General features: G+C 41.3%; 1 protein-coding gene across 2 annotated transcripts in view; it reads right to left on the bottom strand.

The window, feature by feature from the left end:
* The window catches only part of SMAD2 (SMAD family member 2), a 52,448-nt gene extending 27,532 nt beyond the window's left edge, over window positions 1-24,916 (bottom strand). For both annotated transcript variants that reach the window (XM_075021431.1, XM_075021432.1), the window contains exons 1-2: window positions 24,852-24,916; window positions 12,874-13,166 (exon numbers count right to left, since the gene is read on the bottom strand). In XM_075021431.1, coding sequence (XP_074877532.1) covers window positions 12,874-13,109 — 236 coding nt within the window. In that variant the 5' untranslated portion in view covers window positions 13,110-13,166; window positions 24,852-24,916. The remainder of the gene's footprint in view (window positions 1-12,873; window positions 13,167-24,851) is intronic.
* Between the last annotated feature and the right edge of the window lie 2,295 nt (window positions 24,917-27,211).

The following is a 27,211-nucleotide window of genomic DNA, read 5'->3' as shown; positions in this document are numbered from 1 at the left end:
AATTGGTGAAACAGAGAATACACTGAACCCGATCCATGTCCCAAACAAGAGACTATCTTTAAAGACGAGGGATATGAAAATTCAAAGAAATATCAAGTATTATATAACTAAGGCATGCAGTGATTCTGTCCTGGGTGGGGGGCAGTGAGTGAGTGGCTGCAGGGTACTTAGTTACTGGCTGGGGCTAAACCACGACAGTTTCCTGTAACATGTTTCAAACAAAGTTAAGGTTTGAGCCATAGAGGAAGCTTCCCCAAGCAACGTACTGGCGAAGAGAACTGAATGGTACTTGTGCTGTGACTGTTATATAATTTTGCTAAATAAGTAAATACAAAAATTAAGTCCATATTTTGAGAAATGTTAAAGAAAATTCACAACTAGCAAGGAAGCCATATAAAGGCTTGAAGAGTTTCATTGTTCAAATACAAGAAAGCAGTATTTTATTTTTAAAATTAACTTGGTGTGTTTGCTGAGAGATTATATTGCCTTACGTGCTTAGCAAAGGCAAAATCAAGAAAGCAACTTAATAGTCAAGCTGCCTAACTATAGGCCTCTGCTTTCCTCAGGCCTAGAACAGAATACAGGACCCTGTATTGGATACTATTGACAGAACATTCTGAGTATGCAGGGGACACCCTTAGAACAAGAATAAAAATCTGAGCATCGCTGCCTAGAGCTAGACAGAAATGACGTGTTAAGATCACAGACAAGTCCTGAAGTCTTCGGCATCTTGCTCACGATCCACACCCAGAACACGCATCTGAAGACGATGCCCACGAGCGCTCTTGCCTCACATGTAATTGCTTAACAGTTAAAGCACTTTCCCAGGACATTCAACAGTTTCCTTTCCTCACTCCACCTAACAGGAGTCAACCCTGATCTACCACCATCTGCCCTCTGCTGACGTGGCAGTTGCCCTGCTCGCTCTCTGTCCTATTGCAGCCATAAAGATGAGAGTTTCAAAGGCCTGAGGAACATTAGCATTCAAGTAAACGGTTACGTGGCTTCTCACTGCAAGGCGAGCTGCTTAAATCCTTCTTGGAATGTCTGTGGTTATAGGCCAAAACACTGAAGGGTTCCCACATGATTAACAAACACGCTGACACTGGGCTCCAGTAAAAATGTCTTCCTATCATTCAACACACTATTACAGCATTTTTAAAATGGCTACCACCAATGCAGCTTGCAACAGGCACAATCACTTTAGTGGGCCTTCTGTCCTCCTACTATATGCATCTAATTGAGGCATACAGGGGACATCAAAACATTGATTTTTGGTTATTAACTGTGCTTAGACAAGGCATCAGTCTGCAAGACAGGTACACGGGAAATATGTAGAACATCAGACACTCAAAATTTAAATACAAAGGAACTAAAAAGGTATGTTCATACTAGCTTTGTGGAATTCATTGCAATGGAGACACCTGAATTCTTTCCCTCATATAGACGTTAAGTTTATATTCAAATTCCCCCCGCTATAACAGAAGGGGAGATTTATTACAGAAAGACAGTAAAGAACTATCAATAAGCTTTGGTAATTGGAGGCTGCGCTGCTGTAGGCTTACACAAACACAGCAAGGTTCAGAAGGCAGTCTTGGAAAATGTATTTGAGTTATCTACTAAAGAGAAAAGACTTTTTCAACCAAACACCCCAGTCTCAAACACTGTTTCAAACAACTTTCCCTGCCACAAAGCTGCAAGACTCCACATCGGTTGATATCAGTCTTTCTTCATGTTCAAAGTTTCAAAACTACAGCATGAGTTAAAATTATTTCAAATATCAACAGAGGAACTTGACTTGAAGCCTCCCACAAAACTAAGAGGAAGTGAAGACCAGTTCTGGGATGTAACTCACCAATTAACAGTAACTTTGAAATCCTGCAATTAAGCAAAACTCGGTTTGCTTCTTTTGCATCAGGCTTCTCTCTATCCAGTACCTAAGAGAACCAAAACATCCAAGGAAATGGTCAGTTTACCTGACCTGACCTTTACAGGCAAATGCTCCAAATGAAAGCTTTCCATTCTTAACCTATTGAAACTTGCTTGTATGTTTCAGAAAAAAAAAGCCACAATTTGGGGGATCTTTTCTGAACAAATGCTGAAGTCAGATTACTGTGCAGCAGTTGTCCAAGGGGATTTCCCCAATCTCATTGTTCTTCTGCCAATTTTGAAGCATATGCAGCGAGATGTGAACTTATTCCAGCTCTCAATTGTTCTCTTGTATCCTGCCGGTCTGCTTTAAACAATGCAGCATGACAGAAGCCAACGAAAGCTGTTCATGATGAGACTACAGCATTGTATACAGCAAATTTTAGAAGTTTTCCACCAATCAGCACTGCAACCAAGCCAGAGTAAGTGAACAGAAACAAGTAGTAAACAAGACATGGGAAATTACTTTTATTAAATTAGCAGGTGTAGATTACAAGCAGGATTAAATCAGTAGGGAGCCTGTTAACTGGCTATTTGTGTTCAAAGCTGCAGCAGTAAAAGAACTGTTGTTTACCCTATAAATTCTTCCTAGACTAACAGCCTGAGCTACGCAATTGGGAAGTTTTTCCTGTAAAATTGCTCTGGTTGTCATAAAACATTCACACTAGTAAAAAGAACACTCAGGTGTTTTGTTACAGTACCAAGAAAACTAAATTGGCTGACTTCTACAAAAGAATATAATGAGAAGAATCTCTGCCACACTGAATAGCTGGCCTGATATAAAGACACTAATCACCACAGCAAGCCAGAGAATAATTTAGCATTGACTTGAGCTGACTAAAGCCCGGATTCCTTTATTGGAGGAAAAATAAGTACTATTTATGAGATAATTTACGGCTCAATATTGACAAAGCACAGTCAACATATTTTTCTTGAGTGATCAACATGTCTTCTTAATGGTAGCATGAAGTGTCAGATACAGATATTATTCTTCCTAGTTACAGCTTTGTACTGGGATCCACTGAGCAGGTAAGTCACTAAAGTAACCACAAGTAGCTATTTTTCATTTGCTTAAAATTCAACAGCTCCAGTATTAGTTGTTAACCTAACAAACAACTAATGGCAGATAAAAATCAAGCAAGTTTTAATACTTATTTTTGATTCTGACTCTTCCTGCTTCTTACCATTAAGGTAATCCTAATGAGAAGCAACAGTAACTTGAAGATAAAGAACTTCCAAAAATTCCAACAACTCATCACCCCCAAATTTGCCTTCCACTTCACTGATACTCCAATGGGAACAATGCCTTAAACTTACACTCCCTAACCAAATAATACAGCTTATACCAGTGAGGTGAAGAAGTGGCATTATCACATGCCTTACAAAAATTCATCTCCATTTATAGACTGAAAAATGACAGCAAATTAAAAACTTAAGGTTACCTGGGAAAAAGCAGCAGAGCCAATGCCAGAATCCACATCCCCCAAGCCTTTATCCAGTGCTCCAGTTTGTATGCAATTCAGTCCCCAAAATTCAACAATTTTTCCTCCTGACTCGAGAGGCAAGCTCCTTTGAATTATGTAGCATTTTGCTATTGGCTAAGTATCTTGCATATTTATATTTTTACATGTTGACCTACCTCAAATGACATACCAATACTTTCTGCCTGGCATACCAACTCTGTAACAAATTATGTGGGTAAGTCACGTGGCTTCCTGAATTGCATGAGCTTAAAACGGGCAGCCCTAAGTATCTTTGTTTAATACTCTAAGACTTCTTTTTTCAGGATGACATCAATATTGTAAGATGCTGTAACCTGAACTATGTCTACACTAAAGCTTAACCTTAGTTACAGCAATTCAGTCCTCAACATCAGCCACAGCCATGCAATAAACCAAGTTAACCGTTATGTTTTAGTATTTTTAATAAAACCTCAATTAGACTTGAACACAATCGCTACTCTTAATTTCAATCAACACTGTGTTAGAAGGCTAGAAAACTTAAGATTTCAAATTCACCTTCTAAAGAATGACCTACCTACACTAGAGCAAGGCCCCAACTGCTGTAATATGCAGTGTCTGGGCTGTGCCTTACTGATGCACATATTTTCTTCTGTATACAGGTATCAGGAATAAGGTCTTGCTGCCAAGTGGCCATTCAAGTATGAAGTGTTGGTAGAGGAAAAAATATGCTATCAGAAAAAAAAAAAGCATTATCTTATGCTCATATTAATCCTGCATCCTAACCCTACAGATCAAATACACCGATGCTCTGAATAGAATAGAAGAAAGCAAACAAAATTTAACTTTGGTCTATAATGTGGAAGTTATATAGAAAGGGTTAAGGAAAGAGGGAATGACAATATTTAACTTCTTGGCTTACTCTGCTTTGACCATTCAGTGCACTCTGTCACACCCCCATCCATGATGGCTCCTCTCAACAAACAAAACCTCAAGACAGTGTTGACCAGTTCACAAAGCATTTTGAGTAAGAAATGCTCCAAGTGCTGTTTTCAGAGCCAAGCTTCAAAAAGGCATTTAAAGTCAGTTTCTGAAGACAAGCACAACAGAAGTTGTACAGTTATCCAGCTCCTTCCCCAAGTAAGCATTTAAAAAAATATATATAATTCAGGAATACTAATGCCAGACAAGCTGATATTTCCATATGGTTAGTTTGTCTGAACAGACTTATTTTTCTTTCACCAGCTTAAAAGAAATTGAGAAATTTGTGAGTGACCACCAGTTATCTTATTTTTAAGTTTAGGTTTGTAGTTAAAGGAAATGCGTAAGAGTAGTTTTCAAACAGATGCAGGTAATACCACCAACACTGCCTTACTGATTGCTAACCTAAAGTTTAGAAGATAAGCTTTATAGAGACGTGAAGTCAAACTCCACATGAATTTTTATTTCCCATCATATGTCCATGCAGCACCTAAAGGTGTTCTGCAACCTAGAGTGTGAACATGTCATTTTATACATATGTAATTAGGGCCAGCATCCTTTTATCTATAATCACACCACCCTGAACATTTAGAAACTAAGAACTGGACCCATTTATCTTTGGAGAGGAGATGGTCTTGGAAAACCAGGTGCCAGCTTCTGCCACCCCAGCTCTGAGAAGGGCTCCAGGGAAATCAGTGCAATCTCTCAGAGCACTTTTGTTCTCTCCCCACACACTAATCCAGACTGCACAATACAGCACCACAGAACATAGACCAGTTGAAAGCTGCCATCATGAAATTATTGAAAAAACCTCTCAACACAGATTAGAAGACTGCAAAAATCAGAAAAACACCTCTAAACTCAACTGCTTTGCACTTGCCACTTTCGCAACAGATTGTTTTTCCTGCAGGATGATCTTTCCACATTTTATGTTCAGGCTATGCAGGTGGACTCTATTCACCTGGCAAGCAGCTGCCTGGCTGTTTTCTAGGCTTGAAATTCAGGCTGCACAACACTGTTTAGTTAGAGGAAGTCAGGAAGCTACACAGCAAGCTGCTGGAGGAGTACGTATGCATGGGGCCAACTCCGACGTGAAGAGATGTCACACACAACAGGAAGCCACTGCAAAGCACACCATCATTCTGTCCTTACTGCCCTGCGGAGGCCAGAGCCTTGTGCGACACACTTAGAAAGCACCAAGAACTTCCTTTAGTCTTTTACAGAGAATGTAGAGACAACATTCAAGTCCCTCCATAATTATGCGACGGAGAAGAACAAGGGCAATTTGATCCTCCTGCTACACCTTTCCAGTGAACGCATCCAAAGTCTTCATAGCACCAGCTACCACAAGGAGGATCAGGGGATTTTAAAGCTAATCACAGCCAACACTCCCCAAAATCTCAGCCATCTCTTGCCATACTTCCAGGAAAGATCTCTTTGGCTTTGTTCTAAAGCATTATTTTTATTGAAATTCCAACCAGAAAAAAGCAGAGGGGGGCCCTGCTTCATCCTCAGTAATCCTGTCATGAGAAAAAGGAGTCAGCTTAACAACAAACAATTTCCAAGCACGCTCTTCCTGTAATCTCAGCAATAAAAATGGTACTTTAGTGTATTCTGATGTACTGTCTTAAATATCTATACCTATTTTAGAAAGCTTATGATGTTCAGCTATAGTCTTCAAACACTTATAGAACCAATTCACATTTAAGTGAATGCATCCAGACTGAAATACGGTGTATGGTCTGAGGACCCTCTTTATACATAGCAGTTCTCAACTTGTGAGCTATGATTAATAATCAATGTCCATCCCCACCTTGAATAGTGAATTATCCCAGCTCTGCTACAAACAGACAGTGCCAAGTTCTGTTTCTGGGAAAACAGACTTTGCCTCTGTCTGGATAGCAATATTATTTTAGGAACTAGTGTGCCAATCCAACTGCCTGCTGTTGTCCTCTTAGCTGTCTTGCTCATAGCTTAGCAGCAGATGTTGGGAACTCTCCTAAAACAGTTTCCAGAGGAACCTTCCCCACCCCCCAGTGTAATTGTTGCAATCACCCATCTCCTATGGCTTTAACCTGAGGAGGAACAAAGGAATTTCTGTATCGCTGTCCTCTGAAGTAACCTATTTTGGGGAAGGATCTTAAAGCTTGAAAACAATCTATTCTAGAAGCCACATTAGCTTGACAACTCTGCTCTACTAGTGATCAAAAGCATCCTTAAAACTAGGTTACTGCATACAGCTATGTGATCACTTTCCTGAGAAATATTCCCAAGGAATTAAAAAAAACATGCTAACTGGTAGCACAGGTTATATTCAAGAAAAACACAGTTTACATTTTTTCTTTAATATAACCTGTGCTACCAGTTTGCATGTAAAGGTGTCCTTTACACCTAAATTAGAAATTACTTTTTACTCAGTTATGTGAAGAAAAAGGCATCAAAATGTCATAATTTTGAAAGACTTGTTTGCTTTCAAACACCAGTTCCAAGTCAGTTGTCCCATCTTTAAACAGGTCTCTTCCCTGCCCAGTTTACTTCTGCTGGTAACTCCTTTGTAGACACTTTGATCAGCACTAATAAGTTCCATGTATGGAGGCTCATATTAACTAATAAAAAGAGCCAGCCTTGAAAAAGAAATTTTAACATGTGCCGTAAGCTATGCCTAGGCTGCTTGTTTTATCCATAGTGCTAACTCACTGCAGGGAATGAAGAAGGGGCTGCAGGACAAGCAAGCAAAGGAATAACACTAGCATAATAGAGAAATTCATAGTTGCTTTAGAGAATTTCGACTATGTCAAATGGTCCTGCCTTCACATGTTTGATGAACTTTCACCAGATTCTGCAGTTTTAAATATCTGAATCCTTGTAGGATACATCAGAAATACAACAAAATTAAGATGTACTGGATTTATTTCCTGGACACTGTAAGCAAATATAAGTAAAGTAGTCAAGTGTCAATAGCATTAGTCACTTTAACATCAAGAGCAGCCTTTCAGGCTCAGAAATCACATAGAAAAGAAACTTGTGGATATGTAGATTTTTGCTTCACAAAAAACCCACAACACATTACAGCCTTCAGAAGCAGTCAATATATACTACTACATTTTTACTTTCTTAAGGAAAAAATATTAAAAAGGTATTCTGGACGCAATGCTTAAATACCACCACCATGCTATTTCCCCAGGAGAATCAGGGTGTGATTGGTTCCATGACAGCAGTTTAAAAAGTTAACCAACCTTCACCATTGGCTCAAGTGAAAGATATGCAACAGGTGTGGCTTTAAAATATTACTATTTCATCCTAACAAGCTCAAAGAAACACCAGTGTTAGTGAAGTTGGTCAGTAAGTGGCTCCTAATTTCAATGCCAGCTGACCACTTCATTTGCAGCTGTCTGTTTTACATTCCCAACACTCCCTCACAATCTTCCATATTCCCAAACCCATAGAATCCACTGCAGCATTTCTTTGCCTCTGGATGGTACAAAAATTCAGAATTCATCTCATATGTGAAGCAAAAGCTAGGTGCTTCAGAAGTCTTATTGTTGACTGTAAATTCCACAAATCAGCTACTTTCTTCAAAAAACAATGTCAGGATTTGAGCCCCTCTCGCTGTCTCTCTCACTTAAGTCAGAATTGGGAGGCTGCAGAAAACAAAGCAAAAATAAGCTTCTGAAAACCAGGAAACATAGCACAGGGATGCTATCTTCATGTTAAGCAACAAGGACAGAGGGCACATGTAAGACTACATTTTCTACATAATTATTGAACCGTTAAGCAAGAAAAAACATTTTTCAGATAATACCTTCTAAAACTCCAATGGCACAGCAGGCTGGAAAGCAAGGGTTGACAGGGGCATGAGCCTTCTCTCTGCACTGGAAGCAACTGCTGCGTTTCTCCTAAGACTCTAAAGCACTTGCATGGTACTAGCACCCCAGGAAAGAATCTCTGAATCAGGACTTCAGGAAGTTGGTCTTAAAACCTTACTTCAGCCAGTAATCTGCCAGATTACTTTTCATCAACATTCAACACGGCTTTGGTTGTGCACTATTGTTTCCTCTAACATAAAGCAGTGATAAAATTTACTTCCTCTGCAGAAATTCAGGACCTCCCATTACAGCTAAGATTCAAGTGTTAAGTACTGTTTCACACATAGTATCAAAAGCAAGTTTACATAATAACAAATGTAACCACTACTATTTATGTCAACAAAGAAATTCTGTTCAAGAAGAAAATAAGTTATCAAACAGGAAGTTGTCTGATGCTGTATCAAACCCTTCTACAGTACTGAGATGAATATACAAAAATCTCGAAAGAGAAAATAGAGGTATACTGTTAGAGATGCATCTCTTAGGTGCCCCCTTCCTCCCAACTACAAACAGCCTTTGTCAGGGCACACATGAAAGCTATATTCACTATGCAAAGCTAAAATGAATGAAAGCTAGAGCTGCTGAGACTGATGGGAGGCACCTATCCTTTCTCCTCTTGCATATACTGGAAGAAAAAAAAAAACAACAGGTGCACCCATACACTGAGTGATCTCATATGCCTCAGTTCATCATTGCATGGTGCAGACCATGTCAGCAGTAGAACAGGGAAACTGCCAGCAAGAAGATGAGATACAGCAGTGCTCTGCGTGTTCAACAACAGGTAAGCAAAAGCACAGTGCAAGATGGAATCTTCTGGGGAATACTGAATGGGTTATGACATGCAACAAATGAGGACTACAGTTGTACCTGGGGACTACTGCATATAGGCAGGTGATCTCCATTACTACTCATCCTTCAAGCAAGATAAGACCCTATTACAGTTGCCACATTACCCAAATGTTGGCATGGAAGCAGAATTCAACCTGTGATATGGATGTACCCAGTTACAGCTCAGGATGGACACAGCCAGTTCTGCATTAGTTTTCAGATATGTGTACTCTAGAGGAACATAAGACATCACAAAGGAATCCTAAACTCAATGCTTCCCTTCCCCCAGCTTTTTTTTAAATTTTAAAAATACAGGCAACCCAGGTCAGCATTATCCCAAACCTGCCCCAGCTAAACTGTTACCAGTTATATCAGGCATTTTACAAAAGCAACTGAAACTAGTGACTTGTGTTTCCCTACTTTGGATTCCAATACTCTGTACTCTTAGTACTGAAACGGCTTTTTAAATAATGAAGATAGACTATGAATATGCCAGTTGACTATTCACTACATGGCATGGATTGGTTTGTTAAAGGCTTGGATTTTAGCTATCACTAGTTACAAAGTATTTATTTCAACAGAACAATCCATGCTAACAAGGAAGAAACTGTTCCATTAGAAGATGACTTATATAAATGGATACTCATGCTCTGTTTCTTCACTGACTGCTTCTTGTGCTCCATTTGAGTCAAAACTGCAAGGGAGAGCATAAAGACGGATCCTAAATTCTACCAAATTCACTACATATTTTAGAAAAGTGAACTCACATGCCAACATTTAGTTTCAGGATACACAGGGATTATACGATTAGAATCCCACTGGCTTGCTTGGAGGATTCAGTAAGATAACTACAATTACTTAAAGGGCTAGTGTCAAAAGGACCTCTGTACTTATTTAGCCTCTGCTCTAGATTACTGACCCACTTATGAAGAGCTAAGCACCCCTGCTGCACGATGCCAACACCCACTCCATCTGTTTGCTTCTGCTTTCTCAGAACCTCTATTAGTCTGGGTAAGAAGTTGCATTAATTACCACATGAGCAGCTTTTGCATAGTACACACAGTATCAGCCTCACTTAGTATGTAGTCACCTTGACAAACAGCGCTGAAACAGAACAATCCTAATCACACCAGGATTATCAATGACATACCATAAGCATATGCAGATTTCTGAAGAGGCAATTTAATTCAACTGTTGTCCAAGCTGCTCTCAGTTTTGAGAAAAGCTTGTAGGTGTTGCTTCAGGTTTCAAGAATGAAAAACTATACTGGAGTTAAGTACTGTATCAAGCTCTCTGGAAATCTCCAAGGGGACCAGAAACTTGTGAAACCACAACTAAAACTTCTGTTGAGGGAATAACGCAACAGTGGCAAGCAGAAGCATCATACAACACTTGTCAATAACTACACTGAGTTGAACAGTGTTAGTAAGTAAATCTAAAGCTAGTTAAAAGAACCACACACACAAAACCAAACACGAAAACCCTCCCCAAGCAGAACAACATTTGGAAAGTTAGCCCAGCTGTCACATCAGAACTGCATCTCAGCACCTCAAACTTCCTGCTGACTAGGAAGAAAAAAAACAACTTTCAAATTCAGCATTTTATTATTTATCCCTGCTGATCTGCAGATCTTTAAGACATTCATTAAAGTGGGTCTCAAGCAGCAGTTTCATTAACTTACTAAATCCAAGAACAAGAAATCGCCAGAAGTCATTACAGTACTGAGTTGACATTTGTTCTTTCTTGGGAACCCAGACTACCGCTGTCAAAGTGAAATAATATCAACAGTCTGAAAGCCAACTATGAAACTCAAGAATTCTGTACAGCACTGCTGGCAACCCTGATATCATCTCACCCCTTAATACCAAAGACATTTCTTAGTTTAAAATTAAACCTTGTATAATAGTCAACATCACTTGAAGAGCTCTCTAGCTACCAGCTTACTCCTAAGGTAGTCAAGTAAAACATAGGTCCGGTCTTTTACAGCTAACTGGAAGATAGATGAGAACAGTTTTGTCACAGTGCAGCAAAAACTGCTGGTCATACCATGGAGGCTATACAGAGTAAAACAGAGCTTCGTATTCTGTTTTAAAGAGTTATTTACTATGTCTACTTTAACACAAAAGGTCATGAAAGCAGGAGGACATACTCAAAGTAGACTAGGAAAAAAATTGTGTATTAGTATACTGTTTGTATCTTCTAACATCATCTTCAAAATTAAATTTAGACAACTACTCTTCTGAAGTAGCAATATTTACTGCCCCAGTACCCCTCCAGGAGAGCTCTAAGAAGTCTAAGAGCTCTAAAAGAGCTCTAAAAGTTAGATACACATTTTATATCAAGTGAATCTCTGTATGGCATATTAGCTTCTGCCATATGAAAAGCCTTCCAATTAAGCATTTAGTCTTCATCATGGTAAAGACTTGCTAAATACATACAATCATCTCATGTGAAGTCAAGAAATACATATCCCTACAGGTTCCAATCTTAGTCCACTGATACACACTAAGACAAAAAAGCTCTAATACTTTACTTCTAATTGTTTTCCAGGTGGCGAAAGGAAGAAAGCAGAAGGGAACACCAGAGAATTTTGGGACTGCTCTAGGGAAGAAAATACAAGCAGAGGGCAGCATTAGAAACAAAAGGTGGAATAGAAAAAAAAAAAGAGAGAACAGAATTAAAGTAGGCATTCGTTCAGAGCATACTCATGATTTTTCCAGGAAAGCTGTGTCAAATCTAAAAGAAAATGCCAAAACCATTATCAGATACACATTTGATATATGGAAATCATTGCTGATACCATCTAGTCTGCGCTGTGATTAATACAAAGTTTAAAAGTAGCTGGGATTAATGCGCAAATACAGAAATTAAGGTCGTAAACCAGATGCAGTTTCTCTTCCCTAGAAATTAGTTTAAGTGTCAAGGGGCTAAGCGCCCAGAATAGTCCTGTGCCACCAGATCCTCTAACTTTTTCATAGAAAAACACACCTTGTGAAAGTGATTGGATACTTATGTCTCACATAATGAGCTTACACATGCACCTTACTGGGAACTCTGTACACCACGAATTGAGAGCACACTGCATTATACTTACAAACATAACCCTTGCCTCTTGCACAGCAGTTGCTATGAATTAAGTTGAGAAAGTCAAAGGGGTAGAATGTAAGTTGTTCACCTAAATGTATATACATATCAGGAGCAGAAGAGCAGTTCTAGAAATACTCAAGTTATTAAATAAAAAGCACTTTCATTAACCAATAACAAATAATAAATGCAGTAAATAAACTGGTCTTCAGACAACCTGCCTCCAAAGACAAAAATTTCCCTTCAAAAGGGAGAATGGATGCAGCTTGTACAACTTAAATGAAACTACCATATACAATTGAAAATAATTAGGTGACTGAAGTGTTGACCAAGGAAAAACTAGTCTTTTTTTTTTTTCCTTTTTTAAAGTAGAAGTGTAGATTCAAGTAAGCCCCTCCGATTATAGACAGGGTTATTACATAAAAGCATAAGGCAGTGCTACAAACTAAGAGCTGTGCTAAGCACCACCAGAATACATACAAATTGGAATCTACATAGTAATGAAAATTGAAATGTAAAGTTATTATTAGAAATTGTGACTTTATAAAAGCATGTGATTCAGTTGTAGGCAAGCACTATATAAAACCAAAATAGGTTTTAAACAATTTTTTAAAGAATCAAAAGCATGCAACTGATTTTTTAGCAATTTGTTTGCAGGATAGCCTAAACATCCATTGAGTCTTTTCTTAACTGGTTGTAATGACTTCAAACACAACAGCACTTACCTTGGTATCGTCACACATTTTGTATTGCAATTCTGAGTGGTAATTGCCTTCTCAAGCTCATCCAGCTGTCCTGTTTTCTTTAGCTTCTTGACCAAGCTTTTCACTGCTTTTTCACACCACTTTTCCTCCTGACCATTCTGCTCACCGCCACCAGCCCCTCCAGAGCCACCAGCAGATTTTTTCCACCCCAGAAGTCTCTTCACAACTGGTGGAGTGAATGGCAATATGGATGACATGACTTTCACCAGACAGAACACTCAGCAAGCAATAAATTAGAGACTCCCGTCTGATCCCTAAAAACACAAACCAAAACAGACACATTAGCACTGAGGTTTCACATGAAACAAACACCTTGCTTAGGACCTTTCCTTACCAAATGCCATAGGACACTGTATCCCAAAACAAGTCAGATAATAGTTCAGAAGTAGTCTGGATCATGGTTAAGTACTTCATCAATAAAGTTCAAATGCAAGTTTGCTGCAGACTCTTCAACAGTTTAGCACAGACTATGGTTACTGTTGGATTAGACACTCAGTTTTTTCCTCAAGTCTTTCCTAGCTAAAGTCAACTCCAGAAAAATAAAGAAGTTAACTTGAGTCTAGCTTTGCAGCTAGGCTGGCTGGTTTTAGTCATTTATTAAAATTTTCCACAAGTGATTGACAAATTGCATACACATATATATGCATGTTCTGCCCGTCTCCAAATTAATTTAGCAAGCAAAATTGTGTTTGAAATGTCATGTAGTCATTACACCTTGACAGAAGTCTTCCAACAGTCAGCCATTTCACAAGCCTTTTCTCTTTTTGTTTCTCATGTTTTAAATAACTACCAATTTTTGTTCCTCTGGGGACATCGATTTCAAATTCACTTATAAATTTGGTAATAAGCTTATTCCCATCTTTCAGTCTAGAGTTCAATGGCCTACAGATAATGAATCTTCTCAACTGGCAAGTCTTCCAAATTCATTAAAGGATTTTTAAAATCTTAGTTTGCAGGCACCGGAGTAGTAGAACTGTCTGTTTTTAATTTTGATAGCCTTTCTTCAGTATCAACTACCTGATCAGGATGTTTATGTAAAAAGAAAGTTAGAAGGATTGCCAAAATTTGGGCTATGTTTAGCATTCACTGCAATTTGCACTTCAAGTCATTTAAAAGAGAAATGATAGCAGTTTCAAAAAAAAAAAATCTTGTTTTTGCAGCTTCTATTAGGCTAGTTTTAGGTATTAAAACATAAGCCCCAAGTCAACCGTATTATTTCAGGCAGACAGCTGTTAGAAATTGCTTGAGGACATAATGGTCCTATGGATAGAAGTATGGCATTGAAGTCAAAACCAACCTTATTTCCAGGCAACAAACAGGTATTTGAACTCCAGAAAGTTACCTTATTTCCAAGCTGTGTAAGTTAGTTCAGTTAGCTGAAAACACCTTGTTTCAGCTAAGAGCTAACACTACCTTCAGGCTACTCAATTTGAGCTTTCAAGTCAGCTTACATGCCTCTCCATCCTGTACAGGCACACTCTTCACTTCTATCCAAAATATACCAACTTCATCTTACTGAAACTTCCCATCTACAAAACAGCATGGTTGATTTGGCATACTTCAGGCTACAGTGTTCATGGCTAATTCATGCCTTGTCATGTCTTTGCAGTTTCAGTGAGGACCAACAAGTCAACAAACACTAGATCATATTCTACAGGTAACTTTAATTCATAACTTTTCAGCTTCCACAAAACAGAACATTCAGTAGGAATGACATTTCAGTTTCAACTAAATTATACCTCCATAAACTAGCTTCTGAGAGCACCTAAGATTACAACTGAAGCAAGAATTGTAGTTTTCTGGGGTCAAGGAGACAGAGGTTCCAACTAATGGACACAAGATTAACACTGGTAACTTCATGCAAGTCATTCAAAATAATCTATCCTAAATCACAGAAACATAGAACGGTTTGGGTTGGAAGGGGACCTTTAAAAATCATCTAATCCAACCCCTCTGCCATGGGCAGGGACATCTTTCACTAGATCAGGCTGCTCAAAGCCCCATCCAGGCTGACCTTCAACACTTCCAATGATGGGGCATCCACAACTGCTCTGAGCAACCTGTTCCAGTGCCTCACCACCCTCATTGTAAAAAACTTCTTCCTTATATCCAATCTAAATCTACTCTCATACAGTCTAAAATTGTTGCTCCTTGTCCTGTCAGTAGAGGCCTTGGTAAAAAAAAAAAATCAAAGCATTCATATTCACACAAGACTAATATGAAAAGAACTTTTATTCTTTCAATAATGTTGAATTATTACAGAATTGTCTCCACTATTTCAGACTGCAGGTTTTGCACTAGAGCCCTGGCTGCAGCAAACAAGAAAAATAAACTCAGTATCCAACATTTTCAAATTAAACACTGACTAGGACACTCAGGGTAGAGTTGCATAGGGAGCCAAACCAATGCAACAAGTTCCTGCCACGGGAAGCCCAGGTCTCCTTCCTTTCTTTCCTGTGGCACCACCACCACCTCAGCACCAGTGCTAATACCTTTCCACAAAGGCTCGGCTAGATAACCAAGTAAAAACTGATCAAGTGTGGTTTTTTGCTGAGTTGGTTCTCTTTCAGGTCAACAAGTTGCACCAGCTCACACACTGTACTCTAAGTACTCGAGCTGTTGTCAGGTAAGTTACAGGAGTGTGGATGGAGGACTCCAGCCCCAGCCTTCAACAGCAGTTTTAGCGTTGACTGCATCGCTGGAAATGCAACCCGGGCATGTACTTTAATTTAGATCATTTATTTTGGTGGCAAAGCCAAATTAAGAAGCCTTACTCCCTTTTCCACATGTTTGGAACTGTTTGCAGGCCTGGGAGTGAAACACATTAGACCCCTAATGCAGTACACTGAGTAGCTCCAGAGATGAAACAGGAGGCTTGCATGGCCTCTGCTGTTTTAAGAAACACACTAGGTTTCTGAAACAGGGAACTGCAGTCACTCTGAGCTTTTATAAAAAGACTTCAACTTTTGAGCAAGGCCAACATTAGATGCTTCAGAGGCATACGCAAGAAATTGAAAAAGATGAAACCAAAGCTATTTTGCTTCAAGATCACATTTTAAACACCAGCAATTGATGGTGTAATATCTGAACATTAAATTCAGTGCTGACAGATACAGGCAACCAAGTACCACTATCATGGCTTATCCACACACCAATTCTTCTCCCGTTTATGGAGCTCACTGACACATAATATACGTATTTCCTGTTCTTTAACTTCAAATTTGACACCTTTCAGTGCCCCAGAATACTCCTTTGATTGTCAGCCTTATAAAACACACACTTCAGCAGGGTCTCATTTACCACCAAGGTAAATTGCCTATTCTTCCAGGCCCTCTAAACATTCTCAATGCTTTTATCTCGTTTTTCAGCTTTACAATACTCCTTGTGATGAGGTGTCCAATTTTACAGTATTCTCTCCCTTAAGACATAACACTGATCTATATAGCATTTTCTGTATTCTCTGGTGCTCTCTTATTTTTTTAAACTAAGAATTGTCTTTCTGCTTCAGATGCACATTGAGTGATTTAAGTCTTGCAGCAGGAAAGAATTTAGAAACCCCATACATTTCAGTTTATATTTGAACTCTCATACTACTCTGACATACTCAGAAGCAAAAAAAAAAAATCTTCCTTTTCCCATTTCCAAAAGACTGTAAGCTCAGACCTAACTAATCAGAAATTTCCAGATATTATACTTAGTTTTAACCAGTTCCCTTACAGATGTGTGCTCATCCAGCTTCTGTAGCAGCTGTGACAAAGCACAGATTGATCAGCTACCCCTGTGAAAATAAGCTTTTTTAAAAAACAAACAAACAAAACACAAAGGAACATGCTTAAAGAGCCCTTTAATACAATGATTATTGCAGCTTAGCAGCTATTTAAAAAAAAAAAACCCAAACCACAACATATACCACAGCTGCAGACTAAGAGTCTGGGAGGCTTAAACTTCTTCCTTCTAGCTATTGTTTTGCCATGTCAGGGATTTGCCAGGAGTATCAATAAGAACTTCACTAAGTTATTCTGGTAGTGGCCCTCTATCTTTCAAAGGCTGAGCAGAGAGAATGTGACACAAGTAGGACAGGACTTCATTCAGCCTAATACTTCAGCTGATTGTGATGAGTACTCATAGGAGAATACTTCAGCCAGCTTAATTTATGCAAAAGTGGCACTCTGCTCCAAGCGTAGAGGAGGCCCTGCAAAGCGCAAGGCATGGTTAGGTTGAATTATGAGCAATTTGGATAAATGCAACTTATGCAAGGATAAAGCAGCAATAAAGAAATTAGTAAGAAACTCCCTACTGGGTCAGAGAGTGGTGCATCTAGCTTAGTGCTCCATCTCCAAAGGTGGCAAAAGGACATGCTACTCAAGGAAAGCATATGAACCTGGTTGTTTTATTTAGCTCATTCTCCTCATAATTCTCCAGCATCTTAAACTGTTACGGCAGGAAATTAAAAACTACATTCCTACCTATTCCCTTTAGCAGCCATTTATGGACCTGTTGTCCACAAATTCATCTAACCACTTTTTCAATCTGCCTCCACAACCTCTTGTGGCAGACAGCACCAGAATTTAACTGCCCACTATTTAAAGAAGTATTTTTAGCTATTTTAATTCATTCTCTTCCTAGTTTCAGTAAGTGCCTCTTGTTCTACCACTGCAAGCTTCACTGAAGAACTGTTCGTATTCATCTCATCCGCAAGCTTCACAATTCTGTACATTTGAATCACGTCCCTCCCTCAAATAGAGGACTATCAGCCTTTTGTCACAAAGAAAGTATCTGAACACAGCTCATACAGTTTGGGAAGCTACTCTGGACAGATGCCAAGCCTGAGAGCTTTACTACTACAACTAAATTATAAGTACTTGAAGACATTGCATAAGGACTGATCTAAAGACCACAGAAAAATTGTATCAGGCTATGGTTATCTTTTCACTTATCTTTTTGGTCATGCTATCCTAAAGCTCTCAACATTATAATTATAAAGTACAAAGACAGAAATCTACACCTCATGAGGAATCTGGAGATAGAAGGCAGACAGCAAGTTATCTACTGCTGAACATCTGGCAGGAGCTCAAATAAAAATGAGGAGCCCTACATTTGCATTGGGTTCTAACTGTACCCACCTAGGCAGTCTCCGACACCATGTTTATACTAATGGGCTTAGGAGTCACTGTTGCAGCTCTTTTTTGACCAGCAAATCCCATTTCCATTCATCGCCTGTAACTTTTACATTCAAATTGACACAGTAATATTAGTAGTTTTGATCATTGTTCCTAACAAATCATCTTCTCATACACTGTCACTGCTGACACTAGCCTTTTACTAAAAACATTCCTCTAGTCTTTTTCCTTGTACACTTTCTTCATCCACAAAAAAATATAAAATGCTTTTTCACCAAATGCACCCAGAAAACAACCTTTGCCAATGCTGCAAGAAACTTTTCCACATTGCTAAAATGGCCGCAGATTCAATACATGCTAAATATGTAATATCCCTTCTTCCCTGCGATATAGTTTTTGTGATTTCCTTGTAGTCCAAGCCAGCCATCTCCAAAAACTGAGTACTAGTTTATGGCCTTTGCTTTTAAGGACCTTAAATGTGCTTTGCCATTGACTATTCTTTGCGCCATCTCCCCTTTGCTCACTCTTTGCTACCAAGGCCCAACATCATAGCCCAAATCTGATCTTTTACCTTCCTGTATACTATTCCCACTACAACACACCAACACATTGGGACTCTAACTGCAGGGAGATTTTTCAAAACCCCCTTCTGAGCTCAACTACTGTTGAGCTATTAGTATCAAGGCAGCAGTGCAATACATAGCAGCAAACTTCCACTATTTTATCCCTTTCCATGTTCTCTGGATTGTGCCTTAAAATTGCAGCTTTCAATACTCAAGGAGTACTCACTCTGTTGCCCAGAGAGGTACAAGCGTTTCTTTAGATTGCTGGAACACAGGGAGCACATGCTGTTATTCCCAACAGATTAATACTGGAAAGTTTACAAATTGCCTAACATTGGTGGTATTTGTTTCATCTCTGCCCCCGTAGTATATCTCTGCTTCCTGATGCACACATGTTTCTATAGTTGGTCAAACACTGTCATAGTTGGCAACTTTTAAAGTCACAGTTTGAGTCATGTCTGCTATTATTCCATTCTACTGTGGTTCTCTGGAACAAGTATTAAATATTAAGCCTATGATCCCAGCAATAACTAAGCATAAAAGATGAAGAAAACCTTAAGGGCAGCATGCTAGCAGACTAAAATCTTCAAGGGAAATTTTCCTTTCCTGAGTGTCTGGAACATACTATAAACACACTGGTGCTACCAAAAATATCAAGTGATTTCTGGCTAATTTATTCTAAAGCCTTATGCAACATATTTCATATCAGTCTGCTTATTCATCTTAAACGTGAAATAAAGAAATCTGATCTCTCCTGGTTTTACTAGAAGTATTCTGGCTTAGAGGAATTTCATTTGCGAGAGCTCTTCTGGAATAAAGACGACAGAAGTTAAGCTCCTGAGGAAAGAAGATCGAGGAAAATAATTTGCGGTATTTGAGAGAGAGTCTACAAGCTCATTTCCTCCCTATTTTAGTCCCATTTTTGTGATTTTTTTTAAAAGGCAATGTTTTTTTTCATTAATCCTGGAATTTGTACAAGATTCTTTATCAATTTCACCAAGTGCACAATGTTTCAGATCTTTCAGAAGGTGAGGGAATATCCACCCTTTCCCTTCAGATGTACCCCTGTGATATTACTGGCTTCACGATAAGGTAACATTAATTGAAGCACAGTCTATTTAAGGTGGTTTCAAGACCTTACGCTAGGCTAAACAATATTGAGAGCTGAAGTTTTAAAGGGCATAGTTTATGCAGTACTGCATATGTCTCCTATATTAATCCAAAGTCATTAAGACTTAGAGAAATAATAAAGCAAGTATTTCATCTTGCATTGAACAGAAGCAAAACAAAACTATTTTATGACCTGCTTCTGGATCCTTTAGGCCCTGTTAGTCCAAACAAGGAGACAGTTTATTCTCAGCGGAATCTGGGAAAGTTCTCCCCAATGTTAGTGATCCCAACCTGCAAGAAACCTGAATTTTGTATGAAGTTCAAACTAAAATTAAAGCCAGTCTTTTCCCTTTCAGAGAGAATACACTCTAGCTAAAGAACTCAGTGGAACAGACAAGAGAAGACATTTCACTACTTCTGTTGCACCCACAACCCCTCAAAAAACTGCCGTTTGGGATTCCAGAAGGGCTAATTCTTTCTTCTTCCGCTACAAATGCATATTAAAAGACAACTGGTTTTGTCATACTCAAACCTGCTGCCACATACACACTTTTCTGAAGAACACGAGAAACTGAGATGGTACCCATCCTTCTCTCCTCATATTCAGGTCAGAGTGGGACAGCTTCAAGTACTCCCTTACTGGTTTTTAGGTGTTTGGGTTTTTTTTGCTTTGGGGAAGGTGGGGGTGGCGAGCTGGGGGAAGGGGAATCCAGCTCTACTGAGCAATGCCCTCAGATCCACCCCCCAGTTCAGCTTTTCAGCCAATTAGGCCAGCAGTGGGGAGTGGTTCTAAAGAGCTCCCTCCCAAGGGGCTCCATCTGGCCTGCAGCTCCATCTGGCCAGCTCACAGACCAAAGCTTCGAGACATAAAAAGCCAAGGTCCTGGTTCAGCTTTGACACAAGCCGATGAACTTCAGGGTGGACTGCATATGATCTGGGGGGACAGGACCAAAGAAAATTCCTCCTCTGGGTCAGCTTTAGAATGAGGATTTTGTAACGTGCCTATATACAGAATCAATTTACACATTAATTTTTAGGTTTATTTTGCTCTAGTATTGCAACGCATCTTGAAACTCTGCATAACTGTATCATCTTTATACAGCTCACTGAAAACAGAATTACCCACCTACTTTGAAAGTAGACTTTTTTCCTCTCACTCATTTAATGAAGTTTGATTATGAATCAAATGCGAAAAAACTCATATTTCTCATACACAAAGCTAAAATAAGCATGATCATGATGTTATGAAAGCTTCAGAAGCTGGATTTTTCTTCAATTACTAAGGACTGCTGTAAATTACAGACAAATGTAGTAATGAAAAGCTATATTGCTATTAGAAAATTAGCACACTGTAACACACGCATTCATAGTATACTAAAATTGCACACAACTGGAGACATGAGAAAGAACAAGAGATGTTAATTTTACTGACCTTTGATTAAACTACTAATAGGACCAATGTATTTTAGCAACTCTCCTAGAATTACAAAAGAGGAAAATTACCACAACTGCAGTCGGCCAATCCACCTGTCTCTGCAAAGCAGCAAACTCCTTCCACTTATTTAGTATTATGAACAGCCTCACAGTATTGCTCCTTAAAACTAAAAGACCTTAATGGCCCCACAAAAGCACTGAATGAGCACTCCAAACCACAGCAGTTCAAGCCCTTCTCACCTCATTCATTTTGACTAAAATTTTCCATGTGAAGCAGGCAAGTGCCAGTTTCATTATTTTAGAAAATAAATACTCCTGGGCTAAATTTGACAGGAATATTCAGGATTATCAGGTGCCTAGGTACTTGTTTCAGTTTTCATCTGTATAGCTTAGCAGCTTCTCCACTTTGTTAAACCACAAACAATTGCATCTAACAATTAGTTAATGAAAGTTCACTTTCAATACAGGCCTAAACTAAGTGTTCTTCAAACAGGTCAGCCCCCCCACCTCCTTGATAAGCAGAGTTCACCCTGCACTGAAGAGTGTCTTATGTTAAGCTCGTATGGCTCCAGTGTAATTAAATCAAGCTTGAGCCCCAGACTAAACTGATAGGAGACCTAGGAACTCCTCTCTGGCAGTCTCTTCTTGGTCTTAGTTCACACTATGGCTGTCAAACACACATAATCATAATAAAATGTCATCTGGAAGGAGGCCTTACTGTTTGTAACACAGTTTCTCTACTGAAAGTGGAGAGCAACGTTTTAGGAAGGTTTTCCACAGTAGCCAATTTCTTCTAGCCCAGAGAGTATTGAACACAGGGCTGCCTGTACTCTCCATTCTATTACAAAAAACTAATCCCATCGCATGACCTGCAGCAATTCAGTTTAACAAATCAACAATTACAAATATTTTGGCAAAGTAAGCTTAGGTATTGTTTGCCTCTCGGCACAGTTCACAACCAGTTTGTGGCTTTATGATAAAAGTCATTAAATCCAATCTGAAAAGCAGAATTTACAGCTCACTTAGCAAGTCAGGCCCATAAATGGATGCTTTCAATTACAGGGCATTTACATGCACAATCATTAAGGCAGTGTTGAATACGTTTGAAAACTCTAGAATACTTTTTATAATAATTAAAACTTTGCGTACTGTTCTTTATATAAACAAAACTTAGGAATTCTCTTCGGTCTCAAGCAGAGCTTAGATTCATCGTTATCCAGAACCTACTACAAAGCCTGTTCTCCCAGTACTTTTGTGGGAAAGGGATTAGACAGATGGAAACAAGTTTTGTTTTTTAAAGTTGCTCTCAGTAGCTGAGATTTTTTTTTGAGCTCCAATAAACTCAATTATATCAACTGGTGCTCAACACTTCAGAAAGATCAAGTGGAACAGGAAGATGGAGGAGGACCCAGGAGGGCCTTTCATTTGGAGATTCACAGCGTAATTCAAGCTTATTTGATTTTGTTCATGAATCTAGCTTCTGGGTGGAGGAAAAGAAGAGATCAGTTAAGAGACCAATTTTTTTAACCTCATTTTTTCAATTGTGTTCTCCTTTTTATCATGAAACAGAACCTCAGGAAAGCTGACAGATGCTTCTTCAAGATTATATTATAGACACCCAGTTTCTTCCATAAAGAAAACTGTACCTTCGAATGCTTTTGTTTGTTTCAGTGACTGTCAGTATAGTCCAAGTCTGACCCACACAGCTGCAGAACAACAATCAATTACCAAGTTACTCTATTAAACAGCCCAATATATTGTTAAATATGTGCTTAGACTCATCTTTAAGTTTAAAACACCTTAAATGAGATCTTCCCCTTCCTCTTTTTAAAGGCATTTGTAACTAATGCTATCTTTCATCCTGACAGTGCTAAGCAAACAGGGGGAAGGGGCTTCAAAAACCTCCCCTTTACTTACATTTGCATGCCCCTCTAATTCACCACAGTTTGAAAACGTTAAAGTTTTAGAGCTACGCCTCACAACAAACACACACACAAATAATCTACTCGCACATCACGCAAGCTTCAACACTGTGATAAAGCATAGGAAAGTCTAAACAGCAACCTTGTTCTGCTAAAAAAGCCTTTCACCTTAACAACAATTTGGGGTAGGGGGTCGGTCTGGAGAACAGAGCAAAGACTAATCAGCCTCTCACTACAGAGTCCAGCCCCCACAGAAATAATGTCATGAATCAGTATGAAAGTACAGCTCTCCAGGCTAAGAAAGGAACACTTAAGAACCGACAAACCTGCTGTTATGTGCGGTCTCCTAATAAGCTGTCATTATAAACTTCTTGCTACAGATGGAATCTGACTCGTTTACAACCATGAACTGTGATAACAGGAGCTCTGCATGCAATATACACAGGCTGCAGCATTCACTAGCAGCATTTTCAGAAATGCTTGTCTGGTAAACCTAGTAAGCAAAACTTTTTCTTAATGCTATTCACTTGTTTGTAAAGTATTTGAAAAGAGCACAACACACATGTGTTGGTTGGTTGGTTTTTTTAAGTCAAAACCTGTGATGGACAACCAAAAAGCCATGAGACTTGGCTGCGGTCTGAATCCCAGCTGTTCAATTCAACAGCTCTCCAAGACTATCACAAGGGCTCTTCACTCACCCACTTTTTTTCCTTCTTTTATTTCCCCAGAGTGAAGACTAAAAGACTGTACTGCGTCACACTTTTTCTCTTCCCCTCTGCTCCCCACAAAAAAACTACAAATAGGAACTCTACAGCTCTGCAGTAACACCAACCACTTGCATTTATCACAACACAACTTCTCCCATGTGCTTATCTAGGCAGATGAAACACTTAACAGATTATGTTTGTTTACATCTTACAATGCATAGATAACTACAGCATTAAAGGTAGTGCCATGAAGAAAACCACTAATCTCAATTCTCGTGTACATGTCTCATGTAGGCAGTGGGTACTTCACATCCACGGCTCTGCACTAGGAGAGGAACAGACAAAAGGGCACCAGCCCGAAGCGAAGCCTTGCAATCCTAAACACTCTTTTGCAACTTGCTCCTAACTTTCTCCACCACCCCGGCACGAAGTTTTACACACCTGATCTCTGCAAGGAAAAAAAAAAAAAAAGATCGGGCAGAGAGAGAGGGAAGAGAAGGAGGAGAAGCAGAACTTTGGGTTTTTTTGTTTTGTTTTTTTTTAACTCCCCCTCGCTCACCCCTCCACACACAAACAGCGGGGACACAAGCCAGCCCTTCCCACCCTTCACCGCCTCGAGTCGGGGGGCTATTCCGCCCTGTGGGCGGCCGGGGTGGGGGGGAATGTGTGTGTGACAATCACCCCCCTCCCCACACACACACACAGCCCCCCCGCTTCCCCAGCGAACGGCCGGCAGCACCCCCCCACACACACACACCCCCCACCACGGCCGTTTCTTCCCGCCGGGACGAGCAACCCCCCCACACCCCCCCCCCCAAACCCAAACCCCCGGCCGCCTCCGTGGCCCACCGCCGCGTCCCACCACAACAAAGGGGGAGGGAGGGCGTGGGGAGGCGCCCCCCCCCGTGTCCCGTCCACCCCACCCCCCCACCTCCTCCTCCACCGCCGCCGGGACCAGGCCCGTCCCGTTTCCCAGCCCCGTACACAGCCGGCGGGGCACCCCCTTCCCGAGGAGCGGCAGCCCGGCGGTCCCCTCTCCCGCGGCGCGGCCGGGCCGCCCGCCGAAACCGCCCCGGGACCAACCTCTTCCTCGGCGAGCTGCGCGGCCGCCCTCCTCCCTCAGAGCTGCCTTTCCCCCCCTGTGCGCCCGCCCTCCCCGCGCTCATTGGTTCCCGCCGCCCCCCGCCCCCCGGCGGTGGGCGGGGAGGCGGGTTATTGGTTTCTCCGCCCGTCACTTGAGAAACGGCGGGCGAGGATTGGGTAAAAGGCGACGAGGACCGGCCCGAGCCGCCGATTGGCGGATTGGGCCGCCAATCGAGTGCCGGCGGCGGAAGAGAAATGGAAAAAAAAAAAAGACGCGAGGCGAAGGGAGACGGAGACGGGTGGGCGGGGCGGCGTGCCCCGCGCGGCGGGGGCGGGGCGGCGGCGCTCATTGGCCGCGCCGGCTGTCACTCCTGGCCCGGCGCGCCCGCTAGGGGCGGTTGATCGGGAAAGGAGAACGGAGCGGAGGTTTGAGTGACCCGCAGGCGCGCAGCCGCACTGCCGGCGGCCGTAACCTTCCGCGCAGGGCGCGGGTGGGAGCTGAGAAAAAGTAGTGCGCTCCTTCCCGCCAAAAATTACCTCAGGGACCGCGGCCGGCCCGGCGCGGCGGTAGCCCCGGGCCTCCTGCCCTCGAGCGGCCAATAAAGCCGTAACTTCAATCGAAGTTTCAATGCTCCTTGGACAAGGGAGGGCAAAACGTCTTCCCTCAGAGGGCCAGCGCAGGGCAGGAGCCATGGCGGCCCCTCAGCGGGCACGTCGCCGCTCCGTCCCCACAGCCATCGTGAGGGCGGCATGGCCCTGCTCCCCAGCCTCTCACCGGGCCCTGTTTCCCTGATCTCATCCCAAAACGGTTTTAAACTGCCCAAGGCTCCATCTGCAACGGCCTAAGAGCTCCAGGCTAGGACGAGTGCTGCCGTCCTGACGGTCCCCGAGGTGTGACGCTGAGATAAGGCCACCCTGAAGGCTGCTCCTTCTGCATTGGGGCTGCTGGCATCACCACACGGCCTGGGGGCTGCCCCCCTCGAATTCGGTGGCTCTGAAGAGAGCGGTTTTCCCCTCGTGAGGTTGTTGGTTTGGTTTGGTTTTTTTTTTTTTTTTAGCGACCGCCTTCAGTAAACTCTTCACAGCTTTAACCACCTGTGGTGTGGTAATGATGTAATATAACTGAATCCCTGCACCTAGGCGAATGCCCAGGCTCACCACAAGTAAATTAGAGCCTGCTGCCTGCAACTTTGCGGCCGCGGACCTGTCGGTGTGCGAAACCCATCGCTGCTTTGTCTGCAGAGGTCCTTGCGGTGATGCCCGGCAGGTTCCCCGAAGCACGAGTGGGAAGCCACAAGATGGGAGTTCAATAGGGTTTCTTTGGGCGAAAAGGTCTGTTCCTGCTTTGCTGTAAGACTGTTGGAGACAGTCTGGGTTTTCTGCTTCCACTTTTTGATACTTTTCCTTATTCCCCCCTCTATATATCTCAACTGCAGGCCACTTCTCTTATACCTGAGGTCGCATCTCGCCAACATAACAGCTTGCTTTCCAGAGACACGCTCCTTTTCAGACTGAAACGGTTTCTGCGCTTGATGACGTAGGTGTTATGATTCAGTGTCTTGGGCACGTATCCCATCTCAACAGGCTTGGTATTCTCAGGAGCCAGGTGAGGCACCTCTCCCATCATTTAGCCCTTCTGACAGAATGATAGATGCGGACTCGCAGAAATCACCCTCTTGCCTCGTCTGTGCTTGGATTTTCCCAGCTTGAAGCAGACATGTACCTTACTCAGTTGCTTTGTTGTATTTTTCCCCCCAGTTCCATCAGTTTGAGATTCAAGATGGTCATGAAGTAAACGCAAAAGTAGAACAAATAAGATACCCGCTGCAGACAATGCAGAGCTGCTAACAGATTACCATCATGTTTTTGAAAGATAAGGAGGTGTTCCAGGCATGTTGTACCTGGAAACAGATACAGGCTATTCAGCCAGCACAGCACTTGCTTTGTGGAGGTTTCATGGCACTCAGAGAGATTTCTTTTCTATGAACAGCAACTTAATTAAGCTCAGTTTTTCTATGGATTTGTGTCAAACATTCCCTTCACCTCCCCGCGGCAATAAATCCACAGCCCTCTCTCCTCTTCTGTCCCCAAGGCTGACTTCTGATATATCTAAAGCTCCCTTCTATGTCCCCAATCTACTTTTATTGGCTTGCCGTCTGGGCACGGAGCAGCACATGCTATGGCTGGTTCAGGGCTATGCGTGCACTGGCTGGCCAGCTGCCCACAGTTTCTCTACTGCCAAGGAAGCCAAACAGTGCTGATAAGGGCTGCGCTTTCTCTGCCTTTCTCCTGGGCCAAGCACTAACAAGGTTTTTCTTTTCTAATGCAGCCACTGTTTGCCATGAAACTTGATAGACCTT

This window comes from Buteo buteo, chromosome Z, assembly GCF_964188355.1.
Source record: "Buteo buteo chromosome Z, bButBut1.hap1.1, whole genome shotgun sequence".
NCBI classification, from domain to species: Eukaryota; Metazoa; Chordata; class Aves; order Accipitriformes; family Accipitridae; genus Buteo; species Buteo buteo.
This window is presented reverse-complemented; position numbering and strand designations above follow the sequence as displayed.